Source organism: Trichosurus vulpecula, chromosome 3, assembly GCF_011100635.1.
Source record: "Trichosurus vulpecula isolate mTriVul1 chromosome 3, mTriVul1.pri, whole genome shotgun sequence".
Lineage (NCBI taxonomy): Eukaryota > Metazoa > Chordata > Mammalia > Diprotodontia > Phalangeridae > Trichosurus > Trichosurus vulpecula.
The window spans coordinates 106,186,779-106,198,938 of NC_050575.1; the positions used below are offsets into that span (position 1 = coordinate 106,186,779).

General features: G+C 42.5%; 1 protein-coding gene across 1 annotated transcript in view; it reads right to left on the reverse strand.

Annotated features, from left to right (window-relative positions):
• Positions 1 to 4,845: 4,845 nt before the first annotated feature.
• The window catches only part of TOP1 (DNA topoisomerase I), a 118,589-nt gene continuing 111,274 nt past the window's right edge, over positions 4,846 to 12,160 (reverse strand). The window contains exons 19-21 of the mRNA XM_036750692.1: positions 7,911 to 8,005; positions 7,519 to 7,668; positions 4,846 to 6,186 (exon numbers count right to left, since the gene is read on the reverse strand). Coding sequence (XP_036606587.1) covers positions 6,084 to 6,186; positions 7,519 to 7,668; positions 7,911 to 8,005 — 348 coding nt within the window. The 3' untranslated portion in view covers positions 4,846 to 6,083. The remainder of the gene's footprint in view (positions 6,187 to 7,518; positions 7,669 to 7,910; positions 8,006 to 12,160) is intronic.

A 12,160-nucleotide genomic window follows, 5' to 3' on the forward strand; every position in this document is an offset into this window, starting at 1 on the left:
TTACAAAAAATCTCATTTTATCCTTAGAACAAAGCTGGGAGGCAGGTGCTATTATCATCCCCATTACAGATGCTAAAACAGGGACACATAGGTTAGGTGACTTACCCAAGGTCACACAGCAAGTGTCTGAGGCTGGATTTGATTTCTGATTCTAGGTCCACTGGAACTCCTAACTGTCTTTTATCCAGTACCAATTTGTTTTAATGATTACTGCTTTGTAGAATAGTTTGAGGTCTGGTACTGCTAGCTCTTCTGCCTACTCTGATTCCTAACATATCTTCTACATGAGCCTCAATCCCAACCTCCCCCCCATTTGATCAGGTGATAAATCCTGTGTATTCTACCTCAAAAATACCTTGCTTTCATCTCCCTCCTTTATATTCACATGATGATTAAGGCTTTCATCACCTCTGGATTGAACTATTTGAACTTCCTAATTTCACTATCCCCTCCCCCAGTCTAACCTACAGATGCTATCAAGTTAATCTTTGATCACATGATGTCCACGCTTAAAAACCTTCTCTTACTCTCCAGTGCCCATTAAAACTGCCCCCTCCAAAGTGACCAGTGACCTCTTAATTGACAAGTCTCATGGCTTTTTTCTCTGTCTTCATCCCTCTTGGCTTCTTTGCAGCCTTTGACATTGCACCTAGCCTCTCCTTTGGCCCATTCTCTCTTCTCTTGGTTTTTGTGATACCACTCTCCCTTGCTTCTCCTTCCTAGCTGGCTGCTCTTTCCTTCGCTGAGTTATCTTCCAAGCTCTGCCCCCACCGTGGGTGTTATTCAGTATTCTGTCCCTAGACTCTCTGCTTTTCTCTCTCAAATCTTGATGATCTCATAAGTTCCCTTGGGTTCAAATAGTATTTCTATGCAGATGATTCCCAGATATACATGTATATGCATATACATTCTCATACCACTGCCTTGTGTAGGACATGGGACTCATCCCCTTTCCTTCCAAACGTACCTCTCTTTCTAACTTTGCAATCTCTATTCAAGGCACTACCATCCTCAAAAGTCATCTGGGTTGGCAAAATCAGTCATCTCTGACTCTTCACTCCCCCACCCCCATCCAATCAGTCATCAAGCCTCGCCGATTTTAGTTCTACATCTCCTGAACTTGTTTCCTCTCTACTCACATGTCCACCTCTTGGGTTCAGTGCCTCATCACCCCTTGCCCACACTAGCCTCCTAACTGGTTGTCTTGTATTGCTTCTCCCTTTCTATCCAGTACCGGTCTGAACATGCAACCCTCATCAAGAAACTCCAATGGCTTCCTATTGAATCTAGAATCAAATATAAAGTCCTCCATTTGGCATTTTAAGCCCTTCGGTCTGGTTTCAGCCAGCCTTTCCATTTAGTGGACAGTCCAGCCAAACTTTAGCCTCTTTGCTATTCCTCACACATCACACTCCATCGCTGGAATCTTTGCTATTCGTAGGCTCTCCCTTATGCCTGGAATGCCCTTCTCTGTCCTCACTTCTATGATTCAGAATCTCTAGCATCATTTAAAACTCAAGTGCCACCTTCTACATGAAACCTTTCATGATTCTCTCCCCCAAGCTGCCAGTGTCTCCCTCCACTCCTGTCCCCAAATGACTTTGCACTTAGATTGTGTCTCTGGAGGCAATGTAGGACAGCAGAAAGGGCCACCTCTGATCATTACCACCTGTGTGACCTTGAGCCTCAGTTTTATTCTTTGTGATAGTAATAATGATTACAATATTTATAGAGCACTTTAAAATGTGAAAAACATAATACAAATATATCCAAACATATTACAAATATATACATACATACACATTTATACCTAAAATATACATATATCACACATATACACACACAACCTCCTCCCTACATATGCATACATTCACATATATCCCTACCACCTAGCACAGTACCTGGCACATAATAGGTGCTTAATATATGCTTATTCATTGAAAATGCTGGCATTCAAGGCCTTCTGCAATCTGTTCTCAATTTACCTCTCTGACTTTCTCTCCCATAGCTATCCTAAATATCTTTCTGTTCCTTTCTCATTTGTAACTTTGTACCCCCCACTTCAAACTCCCCCTCTCTTTTTTCATCTTTAATGGTCAAAACTGTGTCTGTCGATTTTCATAGCAGGATCCAGGCCCTGACTCTTCATTATAAACAGTTGGCAAGATCAAGGCTTTCTATTCCTGACCTAGCTCTAACAGCTCTTTTGATACCTCCGGTAGAGCTAAGTGTCCAGGTAAACCCCTCTCTAACTTACTGAAGGGATACTGTCCTTACAGGGGAAAGGAAGGGAAGATCATGGAACATCTGATGTTAAGTGCTTTTAGCCCATGGTTCTGGGGACAAGCAGGGAGCTGCCAACAGAGCAAGAGGAGGGCAATTAGGGAAATTGGGGAGGAAAGAAACCTTGGGAGGGCAGGAAGGAGGAAAGGAATATTGATTCACACTTTTAAAAGGCTTTCCTCACAACCACCTTTCCAGACAGGTGGTGGTAGTGTTGGGATACTCTCCATTTGACAGGTAAGTGGTGACATGCCCACAGCTCTACAGCTGGGCTTGGAGGTGGGGGACTCAAAGCCAGGTCCCTTGAGTCCAGTCCGGGCACTTTTCCCCACTCTACCATTAAAAAACCAAACCAAACCAAACCAAATTAACACAACTCCAATCCAATTTGATACTTAGGAAAAGTGTATCAATCAATTGACAAGTATTTACTGTGTGCCAGGCACTATGGATGCAAAGACAAAGAACAAAACCGATTAGCGTTGCTGGGGACAAGGAAGATGGTACAGGTTGGAGTTAGGAAAAATTAGCCCCCATCTTCCCTTACATGGGATCAAAGTTCCTTGGGACCCCCCCCCCCATTCCTCCTAGTTGGCAAAACACCCACTACCAGAGATGGAGGCACATTTAAGATGCCTGAGAAGATGGAGTCCACAGCCTCATTGATCACGTCTGCAGGTGATGGTGGCAGTAGCAGTGGTGTGTGCATGTTTATGTTTGTGTGTGTGTGTGTGTGTGTGTGTGTGTGTGTGTGTGTGTGTGCATGCATGTAACTGTTCAGGATGATCCTTAAAAGAGTGAGCAAGGTAACCTTCCGATCAAAGGAAGTCATACTTCACTCAGCAGGGAGAAAATGACTGAATGTTATTATCCAGCTAAGTGAGGTTGTACAGGTAGAAAGTATAGAGGGGGCTTCAACAACTCAGAAAATCACAGCCCTCAATTCCGGTAGAGGGGAAGGGAAGTCTAGGGACAGCTTGAGCTTTGAAGACTGATGTCAGAGTGATTCAGTGACAATGACTGTCTCTGAATGCTTTCAATATCACATGTCTTGTGCGAATCTCAAATATCAAGGAGCATTTCCTGAGCATCAGGCACTGTGGGGGAGGCAGAGGGAGGAAATACTTGAGGCCCCTGCACCAAAGAACTAGCACTCTAGCCAGGGAGATCAGATGTACATCCAGAGAAGTTAATTAAGAATATAAGGCAGGGTATGTATCCTAAATGCCAAGTGAATGGCATTAAGGTCAAAGAAGAGAAAGTGCTCCTTCCTGGAATGGTCAAGGAAGGCTTCATGGAAGATGTGGCATTTGAGCTGAGCCTTGATGGATGGGAAAGAAGAGACATTCTAAGTGACAATGGCATCATATGCAATGGCAGCAAAAACCAAAGTGGGTTTTAACTTTGGTTGGTTATAGGTCAGACACTAAATGAAGGCCATCGGTTACATCCCATCTTTAACTTTTTGGGCTTCAGTGTTGGCTTGACACACACAAAAGGAGTCTTTTTTGGCCATACTCTGGAACAGGGACTCTCAGAGCCCATCTCACCTTAAGAGCTCTGGGACACTGGCTCCATCTTCGGACCCTGAGTAGCCTCCTCCAACAATGGCCACCAAAACGTTCCTTGCCCAGCCACAAGTCCCAGTGTGGGGGGTGTTCAGGATCTGCTTAGGGAATCTTCAATCTGGAGGGGACCCCCAGCGGTCTCTAAATCCAACTCCTGAACACTGCTAGCAAAGTTATCTAACCTTTGCTAATCTATTAATAGGGATCCCATTCTATTCCTAGAGAGCTGTTGGGAAGTTCTTCCTTGTACAGAGCTGAAAGGCCTCCCTATAACTTTTCCCATTGGCCAGTACTTCCTCCCTAGTCCTTTATGAACTATAAGGTGCCACTCGTAAGGTTACCCATAACTACCACCAATAACGTTAGTTTAAATTTTGGGGAACCTCTGAGTAGGCAATATAAACACTATCTCAAGATCTGCTCTGCCTGAGGGAAGCACATGTGACTTGCATGTCTAAAAGGAATGAAAACCGAAATGCAAGCTCTGTCTAGATCCTGAACAAAGCCAGTTTTGTCATGGGTCAAAGATGAGGGCACAGACCTTAAAATGCCAAGGACAAATGTTTGTTCTCTGCATCGGTTTTCCCTGTTCCATAGCTGCAGATGAACCTCAACATCCCATAGGTATAGCCCCCACCTCAGCGTACAGCTCATACCCTGCCCTCTGTTGACACCCCTCATTGCTATCCGGCACTGTCTTCCTCATACTCCCAAGTGAAGAGTGGTTCCCAAAGTACTGGACTAAAAGAGTGTACATGGACTGGTGTGGCCCAACTGCACGCATGGGGAAAAAACAAAACTGGTGATTTTGTGTACAAAGCCAGAATGATAATTTTATTGTGGAGAGAACAAATAAGCCAAGACATAGCACAGATTTCATTTTGTCCCTGATTCAGGGCAGTGGAGTGTGGCAAGGTCAGCTGCAGTTGGAGGTCCCCACACCCGGGCCCAGCCACACCATGCTGCTGACCAAGGAAGACACAGACACCAAGACTCCGTTAAGTTGTAGGAATTTATTTTAAATAACCTACAGTTGATTAAAAGGGAATTCATGATAAAAATAGAAGATACTTGAGGAAAGATGTGGGAAATGGTCTTTGCACACACTCTAAGCTAACAATGCCTCTAAAACTAATGATTATAGCAAAAAAAAAAGTCTTCACATTAAAATTCTGCTTTTTGTTTTTTTTTTAAATTTTTTACACAATTACAAAAGAAAAAATAAAAGCCCTAAAATCTTGATTATTTTTCCTTTTGGGACCAAATACTCATTTTCCTCGAAATTTATTGACCTGTGGAACTTTTTACACAATAGACTCTTTCAAGTAAAAACATTGGGGTTTAAAAAGAAAAAAAAAAAGAGAGAGGTGGGTATTGTAGAAGTGTACAGAGCATGCTCAGAACAAAGAATGATGGGAAAATGGTTTCAGTCACTGATTATTTCATTATTCTCAAACTCACTCATCCCTCATCCCTCCCAACCCCCATCTACACGATCTTTAAGATCAAGAAAAAGGTTTAAATATTTTAAAATAATTAAAAGAAATAAAAATTCACATTTAAAAAGGAACACTCAAGTCAGGAAGCATCTTCCCATCATGCTTTGCTGTGAACAGACGTCTGAACTGAAACACTGCCGATGTCACAACTGCTCCAAGCTAAATGAAAATTGATTCCCATGACAATGGTGACAGCTCTAACAGGTGCGCTGGGTTTCTGTTTTACTTAATTTTAAATTCCTGAAATGGGAGAGGAGGAGCAGGAAGGGGGGGAGGGTTAAGAGTTCATTTTCTATTAAAATATAGAAGTTATTGCAAAACCCTAACTGTAAAAACGCACCAATATAATCGGACTTCGTATACAGTAGCTAAAGAACCCAAACTCTTCAGTGAAATAGCGAATTTGTCTGGCGGAAGGTTGACAAATTCCCATCCACTCGCCCTCTTAAAAAAAACAAAACAAAACCAAAAAAATGAAAAAAAATCATACAGCTAGAATTTTGATATTTGAAATATTTTTAAATAAGTTGTCCATAGGACAACTGGCTCAGCTCTCTGTTAGAATATTTCCAGGTTTTTCTCTTCTCCAAGATGTTGGCTTATTAACGCTTCCTTGCCCACTTGCTGTCCCTCTCTCCCCACCCCCTCAAGTACAAGGGCAAGTAAGGCTCACAGTTTCTTAATATTCCTCAAACCTGTTTCCTTCCCATAAAACCTCACCCTGTAAAAACAACTAAAATTCATAGTCTTTATCGGCCATGTCAATGGCCCAGGCAAACTTCTCTCGCTGGGTTTTGTTATAGATTTTCTCAATCGGGATCCCCCACTTCTTACACCTAGAAACAAAAAGGAGATGAACATTAGTTATTTATTAGCAAGTAAAGCGATCCCCTGGAGGGAGAAGACACGAGGTCAGACCTGGTGCCAATTTCAAATTAAGGTTCCATTAGAATCCAAAGGTTCTTTAAGAGTCTTTATTCTAAAGACTAAAATCTATTTTTTAAAATGGGTGCTGTTTTAGGTGGGGAATATAACTTCGCTCCATCAGGTCAAAGGTGCAAAAACACAACTTGCTACGAAGAAGAGTTTCAGGTTGTCTGTATCTTTGGAACATCATTCATGGAAGCGTCTGGGTATGTTTCTGAATTTCTTGTTTTCATTCCCCCACAAACTTCCCTCAAATGGCCATAATGCTGAAACATGTATTTTTATATTTATTAGACAGCGTCATAATTTTTATTTTCAAAATAGATGAAGTGGAGAGGAAAGCATGGTTTAGCAGGGGTGGGGAACCTGCTGCCTTGAGGCCACATGTGGCCCTCTAGGTCCTCAAGTGCAGCCCTTTGACAGAATCCAAACTTCACAGAACAAATCCCCTTAATGAAAGGATTTGTTCTGTAAAACTTGGACTCAAAGGGCCACACTTGAGGACCTAGAGGGTCACATGTGGCCTTGACACCACATGTTCCCCACCCCTGGCCCAGAGGCTAGATTGGCAGTGTTGGAGTCAGTAAGATCCGGGCTCACAGCACACTTATAATACATAACTGGAATTTTACATATTATTACTTATTACACATGCTGGGACTCTGGCCATGTTAATCAATCTCTCTTTGACCCCAGCAACTTTAGTTGCAGAGCAGGTCTGCATGGGTATAGGGAGTTTTGTTACTAGCAGTTTCCTTTACCTATGAAATCCCAGGTCTGGTCTAAAAAAGAAAGTAGACCAATTGAATGTTTTATGTTATGCTATTTTAAATTTTGCGGCTTAAAAAAAAACCCCAAATCCAAATTTATGTGACTTGTTGGAAAACAAGAGTTCCTATTAAAAGTTTTGCTCTCAGTCCTGTAAGCCTGAATGTCTTTCCAGGAAATTTTAAAATAACAATTAAAAACCATTTCAAAAGCAGTAACTGTAAAAAAAGGATTGGCTGTTGTTGGCCATAAACCATTCCTTCGAGTTGAAGGGGAACTGATGACTGCAAGCCTCCAGGAAAGGCCAGGCCTCCCTAAGTCTCTTCTTACGAAGCTGAGTTCCAGAGTTTCAGGAAAGCCATTGTGACCATCTCCTAGGAGGGGAGGGAACGTGAAGGAAGCAAGGAGGAAGCCCTAGAAAGGGGCACAGAGCCCTACTTCCTCCACATAGAGGGCAGAGGGCAGGAGCTTACCAAGCAACTGAGATCCTGGGATCTAAATAGTTGAGTTTGGAGGTTCCCAAGGCAATCTGTTTGTTCTCCTCTCTGTCTGTGGCCTGAACCTCTAGTTTCATCAACTGCTCCTCCAGCCGCTGCACAGCTTTCTTCTTAGTCTCTACCACCCTGTAAGAACAGGACAGAAACATTACCCAGAAGCAGACCTCAGAGTCACTTAACTCTCATGATATCCCATAGACACGCTTTGTTCACAGCTCAGCCACTGGACTTCAACAGCTCATTCTTAGATGCCAAAAGAATTCAACGATAGACTCTTAGAAAGCAGAACTTCCTGCTTTTCCCTGTGCCTCTGGGCTCACTGCTGTTACCCCCTTACTCCTGGATTGGATCTCAACGTCAGGACGTACTTTTTAGACTTGACATCCTTTCGGACCTTGGCCTCGGCTTTGGCACTTTTCAGATCTCTTCGGGCATCAGCTAGCTGGTCCTTCTTGGCATCAATCTGGGTTAGAAAAAAACACAATAGCAGGGATCTGGGTTAGAAAAAGATCCTGCAAGAGAAAGGGGCCCTGGTGACCCAGAGGAGAAGGAAAACAGCCTCACTGGGCTAGAGGAACCTTGGGAAACTCCAGGGTCTTTGCTTCTAGGCTCTAACTTTTTTTAAAAAATTATTTATTTAGCATTTGGTTTTTCCCCCAATTACAAGTAAAAACAATTTTTAGCATTTGTTTTTTAAATTTTAAATTTTGAATTCCAAATTCTCTCCCTTCCTTCCTCCTCATCCCATTGAGAAGGCAACAATCTGATATAGGCTATACATGTATAGTCATGTAAAACCTGTTTCCATATTCATCATGTTGTAAAAGAAAACATAGACCAAAAAAAAGCCCTCAAGAAATATAAAGAAGATTTCAAGGATGGATGGCATTTTTCATCCTACGTCCTTCAGATTTGTCTTGGACTGCTGTATTGCTGAGAATAGCTGAGTCATTCACAGCTGATCATTTTACAATATTGCTGTTACTGTGGACAATGTTTCCTTGGTTCTACTCACTCATTTCACTCTGTGTCACTTCTGTAAGTCGTTTCAGGTTTTTCTGAGAGCATTCTGCTTATAATTTCTTTTAGCACAATTATACACCACAACTTGTTCAGTCATTCCCAAATTGATGGGCATCTCCTCAATTTCCAATTCTTTGCCACTGGAAAAGAGCTGTCCTAAGTATTTCTGTACATATAGGTCCTTTTCCTTTTAAATCTCTTTTGGGATACAGTCCTACTAGTGGTATTGCTAGGTCAAAGGGTATGTGTGGTTTTATAGCTTTTTGGGCTTAGTTCCAAATTGTTCTACAGAATGGTTGAATCAGTTCACAACTCCACCAACAATGCATTAGTATCTCAATTTTACAACATCCCCTCCCAACATTTGTCATTTCCCATTTCTGTCCTATTACCTAATCTAATAGGTGTGAGGTAGTACTTCCGAATTGTTTTAATTTGCATTCCTCCAATTAATAGTGATTTAGAGCATTTTTCATAGGCTATAGATAGCTTTTATTATTTCATCTGAAAACTGACTGTTCATATCTTTTGATCATTTATCCATTGTGGAATGGTTCTTATTTTTATAATTGAGGCTCTAATTTTACAAGGCTGCCATGACCCTAGATAGATTATTAATTCTCAGTACCTGTTTTCCAAAGGGCCACAGGAAAATGATGAAAATGAGATTTTAAGGAAAAGAAAACCCTTGGCAAACAATAGGCTGGCAACAATGTATTACATATCTCAGCAAGGTCTCAGAGCTTGCCAAAACCAAGCAACTGAGACACAAGTATATATTAAGGGCCTACTATGTGCTGGGCAGTGCTGAGTATACAAAGACAAAATGAAATAGTCCCTTTTCTCCTATTAGAAAACACATACAGACACACAGGCATACTAGATCTAGTGTTTCACTGACTTTAAAAGGATCCCTAGATGAGGAATTCTCTTTGCCAACAGACCTGTTCTGCACCTTATGTCTCAGAGGGCTGCCCAGAACACCAATAGGTTCAATGACTTGCCCAGAGTCACAAAGCCTATCTATCAGAGGCTTCCAGGCTCTGAGGCCAGGAACAGCTGCCATGACATGCTGCCTCTTTATACAAGGACACACAAGATGTATGTCCTGACCCACTGATACAACCACTAAGCCTACACCCCAATGAACACTGAATTAAAGAATGAGGAAAAGGATCTACACCCACCACTGCCCCAAACTGGAGACTACAAGCTGTTCTCATATTGGGGAATGGATAAACAAATCATGGCATAGGAAGAAACCGATGAAATCAACAGTTTCAGAGGAAAGCAGGAAGACCTCTATGAACTGATATATAGTAAACTGAGTGGTACTGGGAGAGCAAATTACACAATGACAGCATTATAAAGCAAAATAACTTTGAAAACTTCAGAACTCTACTGAATGCAACGATAAAGCACAGGCCAGAGGACTGAAGATGAATGATGCCATCCACCTGCTACCAGAGGTGATGGACTTAAGATGCAGAATGGGGGCAGCTAGGTGGCACGGCGAGTAGAGCACCAGCCCTGGAGTCAGGAGGACCTGAGTTCAAATGCGGCCTCAGACACCTGACGCACTTACTAGCTGTGTGACCTTGGGCAAGTCACTTAACCCCAACTGCCCTGCCTTCCCCCCTCCAAAAACAAAAAAAGATTTAAGATGCAGAATGAAACATACATTTTGGGGGCATGATCAATGTGGGAATTTGTTATGCTGGACTATGTATATTTGTTATGACAGTTTGGGGTTTTTTTGGTGTAACTGGGGGAGGCAGTGGGAAAACTAAAAATGCTTGTAAAATAAATTAATAAAAAATATGTAAATAAAGGCAATTTGTGGGGAGAAGACAAAAGGACCTATGGGGCTCAAGAAAGGCCTCATGAAGAAGGCAGCACTTGAGCTGAGCCTTGAAGAATACCAGGAATTTGAGTTTCTTTGCCATAAAAAATTCTTGGAGTCAGAAGACCTGAGTTTAAATCTGAACTCAGAAACTTACTAGCTGTGTGACCGTGGATAAGTCTCTTAATCTCTATTTGCCTCAGTTTCCTCATCTGTAAAATGAGGATAATCATAGCCCCTACCTCCTGGGGTTGTTGTGAGGATCGAATGAGGTAATACTTGTAAACTGCTTTGCACAACACCTGGCATATAGTAAGTGCGATATAAATGTTAGCTATTATTTTCCTTCGTTATTAATCTTTATTATTTAAATACATTTATATATTTTATATATTTGTTATATGTTTATGAAATATAAATATTTAATCATTAGTAATTCATAATTAACCATTATTAAAGATTTCTTCAACTTGAGAACGGGAAACACAAAGCCTCTCTGACAAAAACAAGAGCCGCTCAGACAATGGGTTCTCATTGGCCCCTAGCATGCCCAAGGACAAACCCTTAGGATGCCCCAGGGGCTGCAGGGACAGAGCCAAGACAGGCATATTCCTCTAAAATTTCCAGGGCCCCTGGGAAGATGACAGAGAGCTCCTCAGAAAGAGGAGGATCCAGCACAAAAACATGCCAGGCCCCAAGACACAAGACCCAGGAACACCCAGCATTTTGTGCGGCTGGCAACCCCCTGGATAATCACATGGTGAAGGGAGTGGCACTAGTGTAGAGACAGAGTGGGAAGGCAGAACCAGGTTCACCCTGCCTTTCCCCAAACACTTCAGACAATTTCCAGCTCCTGCCGCTCCAACCCCCCGTCTGGTCACTATGCTGCTCCCCTCTCTCTGTCTCCTGGGCTGAGATGCTTTTCAAAGAGACTCAACAACTGTGGTCGAAGTGATTACTGCCTTATTCTTACCCTGGGACAGGGGAAAGCACTGGACAGAAACGGGGCAGAGGGCAGATGCAAAAAAGGGTCGGCGGTGGAGGGTGGGGGTGGGGAAAGCAGAATAGTCAAGGACAAAATCTTGGCCTCAGCTTTTCTGGCTATAATTAACCCAGATCTCTACATCAGTGACATGCTGCCACTTTCAACTCACTCTTGGAACTCTTGGCCTGATGTTCTCAAAGCGCTTGTGTGCCCTTTTGCTGGGGCCAGGGCAAATGTAAAATGATCCCAGAATAATCTGACGGACATGCCAAGTTATTTAAGTGATTCAAGGTTCGAAAGGGCTTGCGAAGGAAACTGACAGGCAAGGTTAAAGCCAAGCATTGGGCGAACAGCACAAAAATGGTATCAAACATAAATCAACCGCCATGGAATGGAAAATGCACATTCCCTTAGATAGCCTGCTGATTTCTCCACCAGCTGGAACCTCCAGAGAACAGAGCAAGGCATCACTCAGGGGCCTGGGGAGGCAGCTTGCTGAAGCCTCTCATTGTCTCCCTCCAGACACACACAGAATACTCGAGGATAAAAACAGAGCCCAGTATTGTGAAGGACATTTGAAATGCAGTCATCAAATACATTTTACTACCAATGGCTTTTGCCCTAACATATATGTTGGCTGAGTCTGAGCTACAATAACTGAAGGCAGTACACAAAAGAAACCCTCATACCGCTGGCTGAGATCATCTTGGGGCTCTAAATGCAGCAAACCACAGGAGTCATCACCCACTTTAAGAGAAGGCAAAATG